At 44.1% G+C, this 13,885-nt stretch overlaps 3 protein-coding genes across 14 annotated transcripts in view; 1 reads left to right on the forward strand and 2 right to left on the reverse strand.

Moving 5' to 3' along the window:
* Window positions 1-4,594, reverse strand: part of TATDN1 (TatD DNase domain containing 1) — a 28,860-nt gene extending 24,266 nt beyond the window's left edge. For 4 of the 11 annotated variants that reach the window (XM_011360795.2, XM_023530974.1, XM_011360798.2 and 1 more), the window contains exons 1-2: window positions 4,506-4,564; window positions 2,010-2,093 (exon numbers count right to left, since the gene is read on the reverse strand). Coding sequence is in view for 2 of the 11 variants with exons in the window: in XM_011360800.2 (XP_011359102.1) it covers window positions 4,506-4,527 (22 nt within the window). In the remaining 9 variants the exon portion in view is untranslated. Of the gene's footprint in view, window positions 1-2,009; window positions 2,094-2,508; window positions 2,638-4,505 lie in introns of all 11 variants that reach the window. The other 7 variants (XM_011360797.2, XM_023530975.1, XM_011360800.2 and 4 more) reach the window with 5 other exon arrangements.
* NDUFB9 (NADH:ubiquinone oxidoreductase subunit B9) lies at window positions 4,575-8,463 on the forward strand. Of its 2 annotated transcripts, none has more exons than XM_011360791.1 (4): window positions 4,575-4,744; window positions 5,519-5,711; window positions 6,320-6,433; window positions 8,233-8,463. In XM_011360791.1, the coding sequence occupies exons 1-4, from the start codon at window positions 4,644-4,646 to the stop codon at window positions 8,362-8,364; spliced, it is 540 nt and encodes a 179-aa protein (XP_011359093.1). In that variant the 5' UTR covers window positions 4,575-4,643; the 3' UTR covers window positions 8,365-8,463. The 2 variants fall into 2 exon arrangements, with proteins under 2 accessions (XP_011359093.1, XP_023386747.1); XM_023530979.1 differs by having other exon boundaries at window positions 4,592-4,732.
* Window positions 8,464-9,267: 804 nt separating this feature from the next.
* The window catches only part of MTSS1 (MTSS1, I-BAR domain containing), a 157,217-nt gene continuing 152,599 nt past the window's right edge, over window positions 9,268-13,885 (reverse strand). Inside the window, 3 exon segments of the mRNA XM_023530980.1 lie at window positions 9,268-12,183; window positions 13,616-13,793; window positions 13,796-13,879. Coding sequence (XP_023386748.1) covers window positions 11,483-12,183; window positions 13,616-13,793; window positions 13,796-13,879 — 963 coding nt within the window. The 3' untranslated portion in view covers window positions 9,268-11,482.

Genomic DNA, 13,885 nt, shown 5'->3' on the forward strand with positions numbered 1-13,885 from the left:
CGAGGCAAACAACACTGTATTCCAAACTGTTGACAAAGCTATCAGGAAAGCAGACATTCTATCAGACTGAAAATTAGACATTCTTTAGAATTATCCCCACTATGAATAGCTAAAGAATAATTTAGCTTGTTTATACCTATAGAAATTCCTTCCTTTTATTCATGTAATTATTCCCCTTCTCTTTCTCATAAATACCCTTTGCCTTCACCTCCTAATCGGAACAGTATTTGGGTTTCTGCCTGAATCAGTGCTTCCCAGAATTGCAATTCTTTCTGATCTCAAATAAATGTTTGTTGCCTCTCACCTTGCCTTTTTATTTTGAGGTTAACAGCACACAGTGGGTGCTCTATATACATTAAGTCTGTCAGTAATTATTATGTGCATGGGAGCACAAAGAGGGGGCAGTGTGATGAGAAAAGCTTCACAAAAGAGGAAGAGCTTGAAAGCCAAAGCTGACAAATGGAAAGGGCATTCTGCATACAGATGTGTGTTGGTATGTACAGTATCTAGAAGACTGGAAGGAATTCACTGAGCCTGTAGAACAGTGGTTCTCAGTGGAGAGCAATTTTGCAGCCCCTATATTCTTCTAACGCCCCTCCTCCCCCACATTTAGCAGTACTTATATTCATTTGTAGCTGGCACAACTGATGGGGAGTGCTGTGAGCATCTGGGCTTGAGGCCATGGATGCTGCTAAATATCCTACAATGCACAGGACAGCCTCTCACAGCAAAGAATTACCCAACCAAAAATAGCAGATGCCGATCTCAATAAGTCAGATTGTGATGGCCATGCGCAATAAAATATACACCCTTTAGCACTGGTGAACTTGAAGAATCTCCAAGGTCATGGCGGTGGGAGCAGATGCCTACCAATAGACCCCTACATTATTTCTGTTGAGTTCAGCTTCTTCTTAGTACATTTTCACGCTGATTTCTACCAAGCTGGCCCTCAGTGAACTCTGCTGCGTCAACATTAAGACAGACCTTACAAGCTGAATGGGAGTATGACTAATTCAAGAAATGGTGGGAAGAGTATTAAGAGGCATTTGAAACAGCAAGAGAAAGGCATAATGCAGAAAAGGTCGAAGCTATTTGGGCAACGTTTATATGTCAATGGAAGGTGGGATATGACTTCACAATTGTACCCTTTAAAGGACTGTTAACACACAAATATCATCAAATACTGTAAATACAACATAGGAGTTCAGTGGAACGGCCCAAATCACAAGAAATCAGCATCTACTTTCCTTCTATAAGGCAAGGAAATTAGATAGAGAAGGGAGCTGTCTGAGAATGGAAATCCAAGGAAGAGGGCGAGGCCTTTCTCCCTAGACAAACCCTTCACAGGATCAGTCTAGTCATCCACCACTGACCGTCCCTAGGAGCAAAGAGAAGGTCTGCATCTCTTCTGCCCACTTCTCCTTTGTGCAGCAAAGGGATTAGATTTTTTCCAAAGCAATCTTTTCCTAAGATACAAAGCGAAAAACAAGTGAAACAGAAAAGCAAGCACATGCTGGTTATTTTGAGCTGAAGTCACTTGAGAAATAGCAGGTACAGGAAAGGCTCTCTGATCTCCCCCTCTGTAACAAAAAGCATGTTACAAAATTTCCCACAAGAAAGATACCCTCCCTGTACCAGAAAGAGAACAGTCTTATCACCAGAGACTGAAACTCAAGTCAAAATGACTATACAAACTCAAAATGACCCTTACTTTCCATTAGTTTCCCCTTATATTTCCTAGTCACTGTCCCATTATATACGCAATTTAAGCTCCTTTTCTTACCATATCCACACTTAAGCTTTTGGGCCTAACAGTTTCCTCGGGGGTCTTCATTTTCCTTTTTGAAGACTCCCATGTACACATATACAAAATAAGATTCATATGCTTTTCTCCTGTTAATCTGTCTTACATCAGTTTAATTCTTAGGCCCAGGCCACAGAACCTAAAAAGCAGAAGTTTTGCCTCCCCTACAGAGGCAAATTCCATCTTTTTCTGGACTCTGACTCACTTCTGTTTCTTCTAAGAAGTTCTCCTTGATACTGGATGGCCTCTGTGTCTCCCACTCCCCACTCATCTAGTCACCGGCAATCACCTGCAGGGTGATTAAGATAATTAACAATATAGAAGGGCCAAAGAAAGTTCAAAATGATCCTCTAAAAATATTCAACCTGTGAGCAAGTTCCAAGAAATACAATACAATGGGGGAACTGCAGTCAGTAAAAAATGGGCTTTGGAGTCATAATTTCTGGCATTCTGACTGATTAGCTGAATGACCTTGGGTGAATCAGTAGGCTTTCTGAGCTTCTTTTCTCACTAGTAGGGTAGACATAAATTTCTCACTAGTAGGGTAGGATGAAATGTGCCTCAAATTGTAAAATGAATGTGAAAGCATTTTGCAAATTAAAAACCTTATAAAATGTAATCATTATTATTACTGAGCACAGTATAAATTCTGTAACATGCCAACAATGAATGGAATTTTAGTCAACATTAGCATATAGGCATACCTCATTTTATTGTGCCTCACAGATGTTGCACGTTTCACCAACTGAAGGCAAGACTCTCCACCAGAAAAAGATTACGACTTGCTTTATTGCGCCGGTCTCAAACCAAATCCACAATATTTCTGAGGATGCCTATACTGTCATACACCTTAAATGGTTAACACTTCCAATTCAAGACTGCATTATTAAGTAGCCAAATGTAAGCCTGTTTATACTTAAAGATTCATGCTGCAACCGCAAAAAAGGCTAGTCAAAATCCTATTTAACTTGTTCAAATGTTCTGATCAATAAGGGATAGCATCTTTTAAATTTAAAAGTTTCTATCAGAAGTATGTCTATTAGCAAGAAATTCAAAAAAAGTAAAGAAATACTGTATAAAAATCAATTTCTATCCAGCTCCAGCCAAAAACAATAAAGAACTCGAAAAACTAAGAAAGTGAGAGAGAGAAGGGACAGTGACAAGAAGGAAAAAAAGAGCAAAATAGAAAATTACTACTTCTGATTATGGGGGAAATTTGAGGGATTCGTGTATTTAGTGACATGTCACCTTATACGGATCAGTAATATTTCTTTTCTATTCATTTTTTCCTTTAATTAGCTGGCTTTAAAAGCAGTACTAGCTTTACTGTTAAAAATTACTTCCAGTATTAATGAGGTTTATTTTTCAAAACAAAATAAGTGGAAAAAGGTTTGCAACCAAAAGAAAACCGCATCTCCAAACTGATACCTCACTGTTTAGACTCAGTTAATCATGACATATCACTGTCACCTATAAGCTAAGAATACGAAACAAAGGCGCAGCTGTGACAGCCTGCTGAAATGTGAAAAGGTTAAAGGATAATTAAAACCTGATACTGGACGAAGGAAGTCTATACCTTAGGCCTAGTTTCTGGAACCCCTAACCGCATTCTGTTAATCACGAAACTTGTAACAATGAGCTCATACGCCAACTGCCAATTTTAGCCTGTGTAACCCTGCTTGCTTGCATGGCATGAAAAATAATCAATTGCATAGAAGCTGAAAATTACTGTTTGGCCATCGCCCATGGGAACACTGGCTATTGCCCATGGGAACACAGGCAATCACCCATAGGAACATAACATTCTAACAACAAGCTTTCTGCTTCTGTACTCCCTGCTTGCACACCTGACCAGTGGGTTGACAGGTAGTGAATAGGAGAGAAATAGACTTTTGTGTTTAAGACAGAATGAAGAATGGGATTTAGGGCTTAAAAACCTTGTATCTTGGCATTTCGGGGCTGCTCCTTTGTACAGGACAGCTGCCAGCTAATAAACAGCCTTTGAGAGCATACTTGGTTTGGTCAATTCTATACAGGCAACAACACAGCAACTAGGAGATTTAAAATCGTTTTATACTTGCTTAGCTTTCAGATATAACTTCAAGTTTACAAGGAATACAGGAGATTAGAGAACATGCTAGACACCACCACATAGCAAACAAATTCAGAATAAGACTTCTGTGGGACAACTAGCCAAGAAGCTCCACTCTATACACAGTAAAACTAAGCTCGGCAAGACATTCAAGTTTCAGTCCTAGCTCTCACAATGTCCTCCGGGTTTTCCTAAGTACCTGGTAGTATATATTCTCACCACTTTCGTTCCTGTGGCCAAACCCATCATCCTCTCGGCCACGGAGAGGGAAAGGGGAGGAAGGTGCACGTGGGATGGAGGGAAATACGGTGACTGGCTTTTTTGTGTTAGTTTTCCTTGTTTTATTTTTAATGAATCAATGCATACAATCCTTATTACAATGTTATAAGGAGCATAAGTCATAACCATACCGCTTGTGAATTTTCAGATAAGCACACCCTTGAAGCCAGCACCTATACCGAGAACCAGAACATTACCGGCGCTCTCTTTCACTGAAAGCCCTTCCAACCTTCGAAAAGCCGGAGAGCTCATGCTGGGCCTTCAGGCCGCGGCGAGCGACGCCCGGGGGACGGCAGAAAAGCTCAAGGACCAGGAAAGCACTCTACTTACCTACAAACTTGAAGGCACTCATGGCTGCAACCGCAGACCCTTCCCGGCGGAAGCGGAAGAGGCCGCTGGCCCGCCCCCCCGCTTCCGGCCTTCCGTTTCCCGGGAGCCCTCGCGGCCGCTGAGGGTGAGCGGGCCGTCATGGCGGTGTCGGCCTCCGCCGCCTACCTGACCCATCAGCAGAAGGTGTTGCGGCTTTATAAGCGAGCCCTCCGCCACCTGGAGTCGCGGTGCGTCCACAGGTGCGACAGGCGAACCCAGGGCGCGAGAGGTGATCCTGGGGAACCCCACGAAGGCTGAGAGGCCGGGGCGGACCGGGCGACTCAAGGTCTTCGGGGACGGAGTGGGAAGGTGGCCCCGGGCCCCACAGAGCAAGCGCATAGACCAGACTTAGTGGCCCGTGGCTACGAGACCTTTAAGACTTGCTTCTTTGGCCTGGGCTTCAGTTCTCAGATCTAGTGGTCACTAAATAATAGCTGTCTTCATGACCTCTCCCTAATGTTAACAGTAATAATATGTGTATTTTTTTTACTTTGGCCTTAACAACTACTCTAGGACTCAGGCACTATTTAGCTTTATTTTACAGATGAGGAAATAGAGGCATAGAGAGTAACATGCCCAAGGTCCGCCATGGTAAGAGGTAGAGCAAGGATTAACATTCAGGTGTATAAGTCTAAAGCATCAACATTCTTCTCATTAGCTTTCCTCTTTTTATCATCCAGTCCTTTTTACTACATTCATGTCCCGCATAAATCTTCACCTCCCACACAATTTTCTTTTCCTCTCTATCTTAGAACATAGTCTTAAAACATAGATTATTTTTTCATGGCCTAGATGCAGTGCAAGGTGGGGTGACAACCCAAATGTGTGAATGCCAGTCCTCCACTTCTGTATCAGAATCCTAAAATCTCGTCCCAGGAGAAGGGCTTCTGGGAAAAACATCGAAACGATGGGAAACTGAGTAGGCCTAGAAAAGTAGATAACATTTCTAATCTCCCAAATCATTTTGGCTTAAGGGACAAATACCGGTACTTTGCCTGTTTGATGAGAGCCCGGTTTGAAGAACATAAGAATGAAAAGGATATGGTGAAGGCCACCCAGCTGCTGAGGGAGGCGGAGGAAGAATTCTGGCACAATCAGCATCCTCAGCCATACATCTTCCCTGAATCTCCTGGGGGCACCTCCTATGAGAGATACGAGTGTTACAAGGTAAGTTAGGACTATAGTGGTGGCACCTTCTGAGAGGTGGACTTTGCTTCTCCAGTTCCAAACTTGTCCTTTTAGGGGCAGCTAGGAGATTTTTTTGCTGACAGTTGTAGATACTTTTCTTCAGGTATCAGTTTTCCCTGTCCCAGATGACATTAAGACTTTTCTTTCTAAATTCAGCTCCAAGGCCTCACAGCATCTTTTTGGCAAACTAAAGTGATACATTACTTGTTAAATAACTCATCTTTGGATCTGAAAGAAAACCAGTTTGGATAGGTGCTTAGTATTTCTGGGAAATTCTAGGTAATACTTCCAAATAACAAGCCCACTCTGGATACTTAGAGAACGCAAGTCGGGGAGGGATGATACTAGTTCTTTTGTGGACTGACCTTTTATTTTTCAGCCCGAGGATCTTTTGCTCTAAGGCATTCTCCTTTATGTTGGTTCCTGCTTGTCCTCTGCTTTTCATTGCTTAGTGTCAGAAATAGTCTGATACTTGGGATGGTTATAAAAATACACCTTGAGTTTGGTCTTCTGTCTCCTGAGCAGGCCCTGTCAGTGGCATGTAAATGTTTCCTGTGGAATGACACCGTGATTTCCTCTCGTGATAGGTTCCTGAGTGGTGCTTAGATTACTGGCATCCTTCTGAGAAGGCAATGTATCCTGATTATTTTGCCAAGAGGGAGCAGTGGAAGAAACTGCGGAGAGAAAGCTGGGAACGAGAGGTGAGTCTTACCTGCATTTTGCCACATAGCTTGGCCCAGGTGGTCAGTACCTGGAAGGAGCTCAGGTTTTGTTCCCCACTGCAGCCATCCAGAGTCCAGTCTGGCCCTTTGCCTCTCAGATATAGGTCACAATGTGTTCTCTTTCTTTGGTCTTTTGGGTTTTCTGGTCTCTAATTTTGCTTCTCCCCTCCTCCTCCTCCATCCTTTGCCTGACCACCTTGCTATACTGTACTATGCCTTAATTTTCCTCTCTACCAGTGCCTTGGACATTTTTCATTTTGTAATGTCCGATTTACATTTTTAAAAGTTCAGTCTTGCTACAGTGTGAAGCATATATTGGAGAGGGTGCATTGAGAAGTGGAGAGATCAATTTGAGGGTATTGCAGTTTAGTCAAAAGATTATGGCAGCCAGCACCAGGGTGGATGTAGTGAATATGGAGGGAAATAGATTCAGGATATCGTTTGGAGGGATATGAATATTGATTGGATGTGGGGGCAGGATGTGAGGGACTGGGAGGACTCAAGAATAATTTCCAGGTTTTACACTTTAATATTTGGAGTTTGGTGATAGTGTTTGAGGTAGGGAAGATGGAGGGCAGGGAATGGGTATCAGAGGGACAATCAAGGGTTTGGTTTTACATATGTTAAGGAATGTTAAATTTGAGAAACTTGTGAGGGATCAAATGCAGATGTCAGTAGGTGACTTTGGATGTAGGAATCTGGACCTCAAAGGAGAGATTTGAGTTCAGAACAGGAATTTGTGAGTTAACAGTTGTTTTAAAAGCCACGGAAATGGATGAGATCATACGAGAGAGTAGAGAGAGAAAAGTCACAGGAGCTCCCACTTGTAGAGATCAGGAAAAGGAGACAGAGGCACATCCAGCAAGGGGGAGGGGCAGTCAGGAGGGTGTGACATAGAGTCCAGGAGAAAGTGTTTCAGGAATGGCCAGGGCTGAGTCACCTCTACTAAAAGTTGCTAGAAGGTGGAATAGAGTGAGCACTGGAATAATGTCCAAAGATTTTGGCTGCAGGAAGGGCATTAGTTGTCTTGACTAGAGAGCTTTTTCTGGAGGGATTAAGCACACTGATAACAATGAACAGAAAGTGAGGAAGAGAATACAGGAGCGGGTAGGTAATTCTTGAGAAGTTTTGCTGAGAACAGTAACTGGAGGCCAAACGATTATTTTCTATTAAGATGAGAAATAATGATGCATATATGCTGATTAGAAGATTTGAGGCGAGGGAGAAATTGGTAATGTTAATGAGAGATGGAAAGTTTTTGAGACAAGGCATGGGATCCTGACCGTGCATGGAGGCCTTTGTCTCAGCATCTGGAAACTTGAGGTGGAGTTATTCATGGAGAATAGGTTCATACTGCAGTTGATCACTCCAGTAACCTCCTCTCCTCACAAAAACCTTCCTCCTTTTACTATTCTGTCTCTTCCGCATTAAACAGCACATGTGTTTAAGGCTCAGCTTAGCCACAATAGAGAACTGATTTTTCTGGAGGAGGATCTGCAAAGTAGGTCCCTTAGGTTTCCTCTTCTATTAGCACCATGATAGTCTTGGAGATCCCGGGAGCAAGTTGTTGAGCAATATCAGGCGGAACTGAGCACATTTTTACATGTCATTTCATGTCATTTCTTGTCCTGGTTGTTAATTTGGGGGGCTTTAAAGTTAATATCCCTAACATATATGAATCGAGGTTTCTTACTGGTGCCTTTAGAGAACATTTAGCTGCAGCACATTGTACAGCTAGTTCAGGTCCTTTTCTAATCGTTCCTTCTTGACCCCTTCAGGTTAAGCAGCTGCAGGAGGAAACCCCGGTTGGTGGTCCCAGCACTGAAGCTTTGCCCCCGGCCCGAAGGGAAGGCGATTTGCCTCCACTGTGGTGGCATATTGTGACCAGGCCCCGGGAGCGGCCCATGTAGAAAAAAGAGAGGGAGACACCTCACCAGTCATGTTTGCAAGTGAAATATGTTACAGAAAATATACCCACTTGCCCTAATAAAAAATAACTCAACATGGTATGACTGATGTGTTCTGTGGAGTAACATGCTGCCAAGTGATTGTGCCTTACCAGTTTCCTTACCAGTTGTGCATGCAAAAGTATGTGAGATGTAGTCAGGTGTGTTCTTTTCTTTCCTATTAAGTTATATCGATAGCACATTATCAATAGGGGAAAACGATGCAGCAGAACCAGATACAAGATTTACTCTGAAGATTGAGTTGAACAGACTCCAGTTGAAGACTCAGTTAGCTGCCATGTCTGGGAGGAACACAAAGCCCAGCAGAGAAGGTATGTTGATACTGACTTAGGACTGTCTTGGTTTTCTAAAGGTGCCACTGGTGGAATTTTAGTTTTGATTAAAGGGCAGCTTTCTCTAAGAAGCACACATTCAACAAATAGTCTGCATTTATGAGGTTCTCTAAGGAGTGGAGCTTTGATAGTGAGATTGTGAAGGGTCAATCTGGGATGAAACTCTTTTGTGACACTTATTTTGGAGGCAGTTTTCCAGCTTTGCTTCCGTAGCTTGGATGGTCTGCACACTCAAGGGTAAGGGTATAGCAGAATTCTTCAAATGTTGAAGTTTCTGTAAAAGGTAAAGCCATTTCAAAAGCTGTCAGCCAGACCCAGTTACCTTTAGTTCTTGATAACTCTGCTACTGCATTGAAATAATTAGTTCAGGCAACTAGGGTTCTTGGGGCTCATTCATAATTATCACAAAAATAACGTTTTGTCAGTTTTCTAAGTAAGCTCAATCTGAGTCCATTCCATCAAACATGTGATGAAGCCCTCCAACTGGATTTCAATAAGACTTGAAATACAGGACTTTTTTTTTCCTAGTGGTTCTTTATTTATAATGTAGGCTGAAGCAATTGTTACAAGGTAGAAGGGAGACACGTTACACAATTGTTATTTATACAAGTTTAGAACAAAAACCTGCACAGGGAGAGGTCAACTCTCAGTACAAACTAGCAACTAAACCACAATAATTACCTTTAGAAACGAGTTCTTTATTTTTAGCTGTGACACTGCTTTTACAATATGCAAAAACACAAACAGAACTACCCAAGGTGTTTTGTCACATTCTTTCTACACTGAATTTGGCAACATTTTATATTAAATTTCTTCAGATTATACTAACGTTTAAAAACTAAACAAGTGAAAAGCTGTACCAAGCAAGGTACAGTTACATCCATTTATTTCAAAGGTTTAAAATACCACTTTTATCTATTGTAATTACCTTGCAGTGATTTCTGCTTTTGCAAAAACCATCTCAAGCATCATATGCACAATGCATCAGCTACTTTTAGTCATCAAGATTGGTGGGCTAAACCACAGGCACTACTGTTGCTTATATTTTGTAAAAGGAGCTTGTTTTTCAAAGAAAAAAAAGCTTAAATAGTTCTAATAATCATGCCTTTGCTTTAAAGCCATAACATAAAATGTCCTTGAGCAATCACAGCAGTGTTAAGTGTTAATATATAGAACAATGACTGTACAGGTACGTTACTCTCACATCCAACGCAGTTATGTATTAAAGCATAAGCTTATGTAATTGAGGATTATTTGAGCCAACAGAAATCTGCAGGGTCTGTGGGACCCACCAAGCTCCTATCCCTTGATAAGTTCAGTCACGAAGGAGCACTTTCCACTGACCCAACAGCTAAGGGGCTGGCTGGCTTTTTTAAACACCATCGTATTCTCCAAACATGAGCCCTCAAAATCTACAAATCTCTGTTGGCTTTGGGGGATGGGCATCATAACAAATTTAACTTTTACTTAAAGAAAAGATATAAATCCATCTCAAAAAACATTACCTAGAATACAAAAAAAGGGACAGTCTAGTGGTCAGATTCCCAGTGACAATAAATAAATCCTCCTCTCTTCAATGTTTTCGGATGAAGCCAATTAAGAAAAACAAGCCCCCGGATCGGTAAACACATCGGCGAGTTGCGAGACTCCAAGCTGGTTACCCTTGTTAAATCCGCTTGAGTTTTTTCAAAATATTTGGGCTTTTCCATGCGCCCAGCCTGCTGGGCACAGTTAAGTAAAAGGCATTCGCTATATCTAAGGATTCCCTGCTGTCGTGTTTCAATGTCTTCACATTTTGAAACTGCCTTACCCTTTTGGATGTATTTGGATTTGATGAAAGTGGGTAGAACAGACCAGTAACTCAAGTGGGAGATTCTATGTCTACCTGGTGGCAGCAGCATGCACGGGGTTGGAGGTGGGTGCTGTGTGCAGTCAAGAGGAATTGTGGGAGAAAGGAAGACCCTAAACACCCTACAGAAACAAACACTGCAGTCCAGTATGGCTTATTCGGATGCATTAACCATGAAGCTACGAGAAATTCAATCTACGAGGCTACTCTTAAATGTGACAGGATCGGCTATGTTGACAGTGTGCCCCTCCCATTGCCCTCCCCCCAATCCCAACACCGTCTACCATTTCCAGATTTACTTCACTCCGAATATTGCTCAATTGTTACTCCTGCTTTTCTCATTCAGAACATAGTATATTTAAATGAAGATTTTTTTTTAACCCTTATCCATTTTGTTTGTACATTAAAATAACTTGAACTTGCTTCTAAGCCAGACTACTATAATGCATCTAGAAAAGCTTGCAGGGAAAAAAGAGAAAAGAAAAGGCTAAGTATAGTTACCCTTTTTTCTGAAATTAACTATTTTGTGGTTCCCCCACCCCGACCCCCCGCCCTTATGCATTTAAAATTTTACAAAGACTTGTAAAAAAGTTAAATGGAATTTGGCACCTTCAGAAAAATCAAAAGGGAGAACTAAGATTAAAATGTGCAGAAAGAAAACTGTCATATTTACAAATTAAAAGATCAAGGTTATGTCAGTTACGTATGTTGCTTTTAATTCTTATCTAAAGGTGTTGAGTACTTTCAAAAGAGCTGTATTCTGAGTTGCCTACAAAATCTGTTGTTTGATTATAGATTGGAATGGATCAAGACAAATTAGGTTTTATTAATGAAACAGTTCACTGCCCACTGGCAGCATTTCTTGTGAGCCTAAGAGAGCCTAAGAGAAGCGGGGTGCCGAGCGGTCGTTCGTCATGGTCTTCTTCAGTTTCACGCCCCTTCGGATGGCGTTCAGCATGTCTTCGCCTTGCGCGGTATCCCTTGGGCTCAGGTCCGCACGGTCACTCTCTGGAATCCGGCCTGGGGAGGCAGTAGCACTGGAGGGATCCCTTTCCTGGTCTTCGGCCTCGCTTTCTGGAATCGCCTGTCTGTGCTCCTCAGGGATACTGGGCTTTGGGCCTGGAAGAGGGGGGTTGATGGAGGCTTGGCCACTCCACACTGAGGAGGGCATGCCGGTGACACCCTGGGGGCCCTCACCCACAGACGGCGACTCAGGAGTGTGCTCACCCCGCTCCTCCGGCCCATCCGAAGGGGCTGGCGACACCCCGGGGAGGTCTGGGACGGTTGGGGTCTTGACAGGGATCACGGGTGTCTTGATGGGGATGGGACCAGCTCCGATGGTCCCCCGGCGGACAGAAGGCTTCGTGGAAGGGGTCCGTCGAATGGTTGCAACCCCTGGGGTGACCATAGCAGGTCCGAGGGTGGTGGGGAGACCAGCAGTTGAGGCCGGGCGCTTGGCTTGGAACATCCGGCGGTAGGACTGGCTGATGTCACTGTTTCTCGGAATGGTGGAGGACTTGTCAAACTCCTGCTGATCTGCCTCCTGGTCCCCACTCACAGAGAAATAATCATAATCTGAAACTGATGACAGGATCTGGTCAGAAATCTCCAAGGCAGCAGCTCTGCTTTCTGACTCTTTGGTGTCGGGAGGACAAAAGGCACAAGGGTCAAGGTCCTTCACAGGCAATTTCATCCCAAGCTTTCCCCCAGGCTTCCATGCCATCTAAAAACTCCCTGGCAGGGACCCTAGTTCTGTTCGCTCATGTTGCCCTGGGCCGCACAGCAGGCACGCACACAAATACGGTGGAGTGGTGACGAATGTAAACCTGCTGGGCTGAGGCGGAGCTACCTCTGAGCATCTCTGGGAGGAATAAAGGGGGTGAGAAAATTTCTACAACCCCTCTAGACCAGAATTCGACGCGAGAAACAAACCTCAAACAGACTGTCCCAGACCTCACCATCCCCCTAATTAACTCATCAGGTGAGGACTAGAAAATGAGCAGAGTGACTGGCAACGAGTCCATGACAACAAAGTACAAAGCCGGTTCCATCAGTGAGGTGTGTTCACTTCCTCTCAAAAAAATAGGGCCACGAGGGAAAGGGAGGCCTACAGATCAAACATTTTAGCAGGTTTCTGAACGGCATCACTATTGCCATTTTGGGCCTGATAAATTCTTTGCTGTAGGCGGGGGAGGAGCTTTGCTGTGTATTACAGGATGTTTAGCAGCATCCCTGGCCATCTACTGAAAGCCAGTAGCACCCTCTCAAGTTGGGACAACCAAAAATGTCTCCAGACATTGCCAAATGACCCTAGAGCAGCAACATGGCCCTTCACTGGGACCTGTGTCTCAAAGGCTTTGACTGATGGACTGCAGATAGGCTTCGCCAGCTATCAGAGATCTAGTCCAGCTGTTAGGTGAGTGACGGCCTCAAGGCGCCATCTCTGGCTAGTGTGTGTACAGGGGTGGGAGTGAGGGAGGCAGGGTTGATAGAGGATTTGGCCGGATTAAGAGATTGGGCTTTAGACTCTGACAGACCTCAGTTTTAAATTTCAGCTCTCCTTCTTCTTAGCTGTGTAAATGTGGGCGAGTCACCGAGCCTCAGCCTCCACGTATGTAAAATGGGGATGCAAATACTTATAACGTAAGCGGCTGCGAAGGTTAAATGGCAAAATAAAGCGCTCGGCACACGGTGCTAAAACACGCATGCTGTCATCTTTAACGGCATCTGTCTGAATTCAAATTGGGAGGTACCCTGGACGCTGACTGCGAAAAACGAGAAGCTGCGAAAGTCCAGTCACTTCCTTAGACAGAAGCGACCTGACAATGGCTGGTCAACTCTCCAAAGCATTCCAAGATGACGAAGATGGTCCTGGAGCAGTCTGCTGGCCAGGGCTCCCACTGTGGCTAAAAAGACGGCTGCTCTTCCGCCCCTGCCAGCAGGGAGGGCCACCCCTTTTCCTCACCTGGCACCTGCTCAGGAAGCCCAAGTGGACACCCCGGCTGCCTCGTACCTTGGGAGGGAATGGTGTCCTCGGAGCAGCATGGGGTGGTCGTCTGGGTGCTGTAGCCGCTGGAGCACTGCAGCGAGTCCCGGCTGCTCCTCTGGGTGTCAAGCTGGAGGCCCCGTGACAGAGCCAGGGCCAGTTCCTCACAAGCCTCCATCTCCTCGCCAGGCTGCAGGGTGGAGGAAAAAGAGACACAGACAAGCCACCAGGGCCATGAACCTCCTGTCCAATATCCCCAGAGCCTTTCCACACACCTCCTCCAGCGGGGGCCTCAAC

This window comes from Pteropus vampyrus, unplaced genomic scaffold, assembly GCF_000151845.1.
Source record: "Pteropus vampyrus isolate Shadow unplaced genomic scaffold, Pvam_2.0 Scaffold59, whole genome shotgun sequence".
In the NCBI taxonomy this organism is placed as follows: Eukaryota; Metazoa; Chordata; class Mammalia; order Chiroptera; family Pteropodidae; genus Pteropus; species Pteropus vampyrus.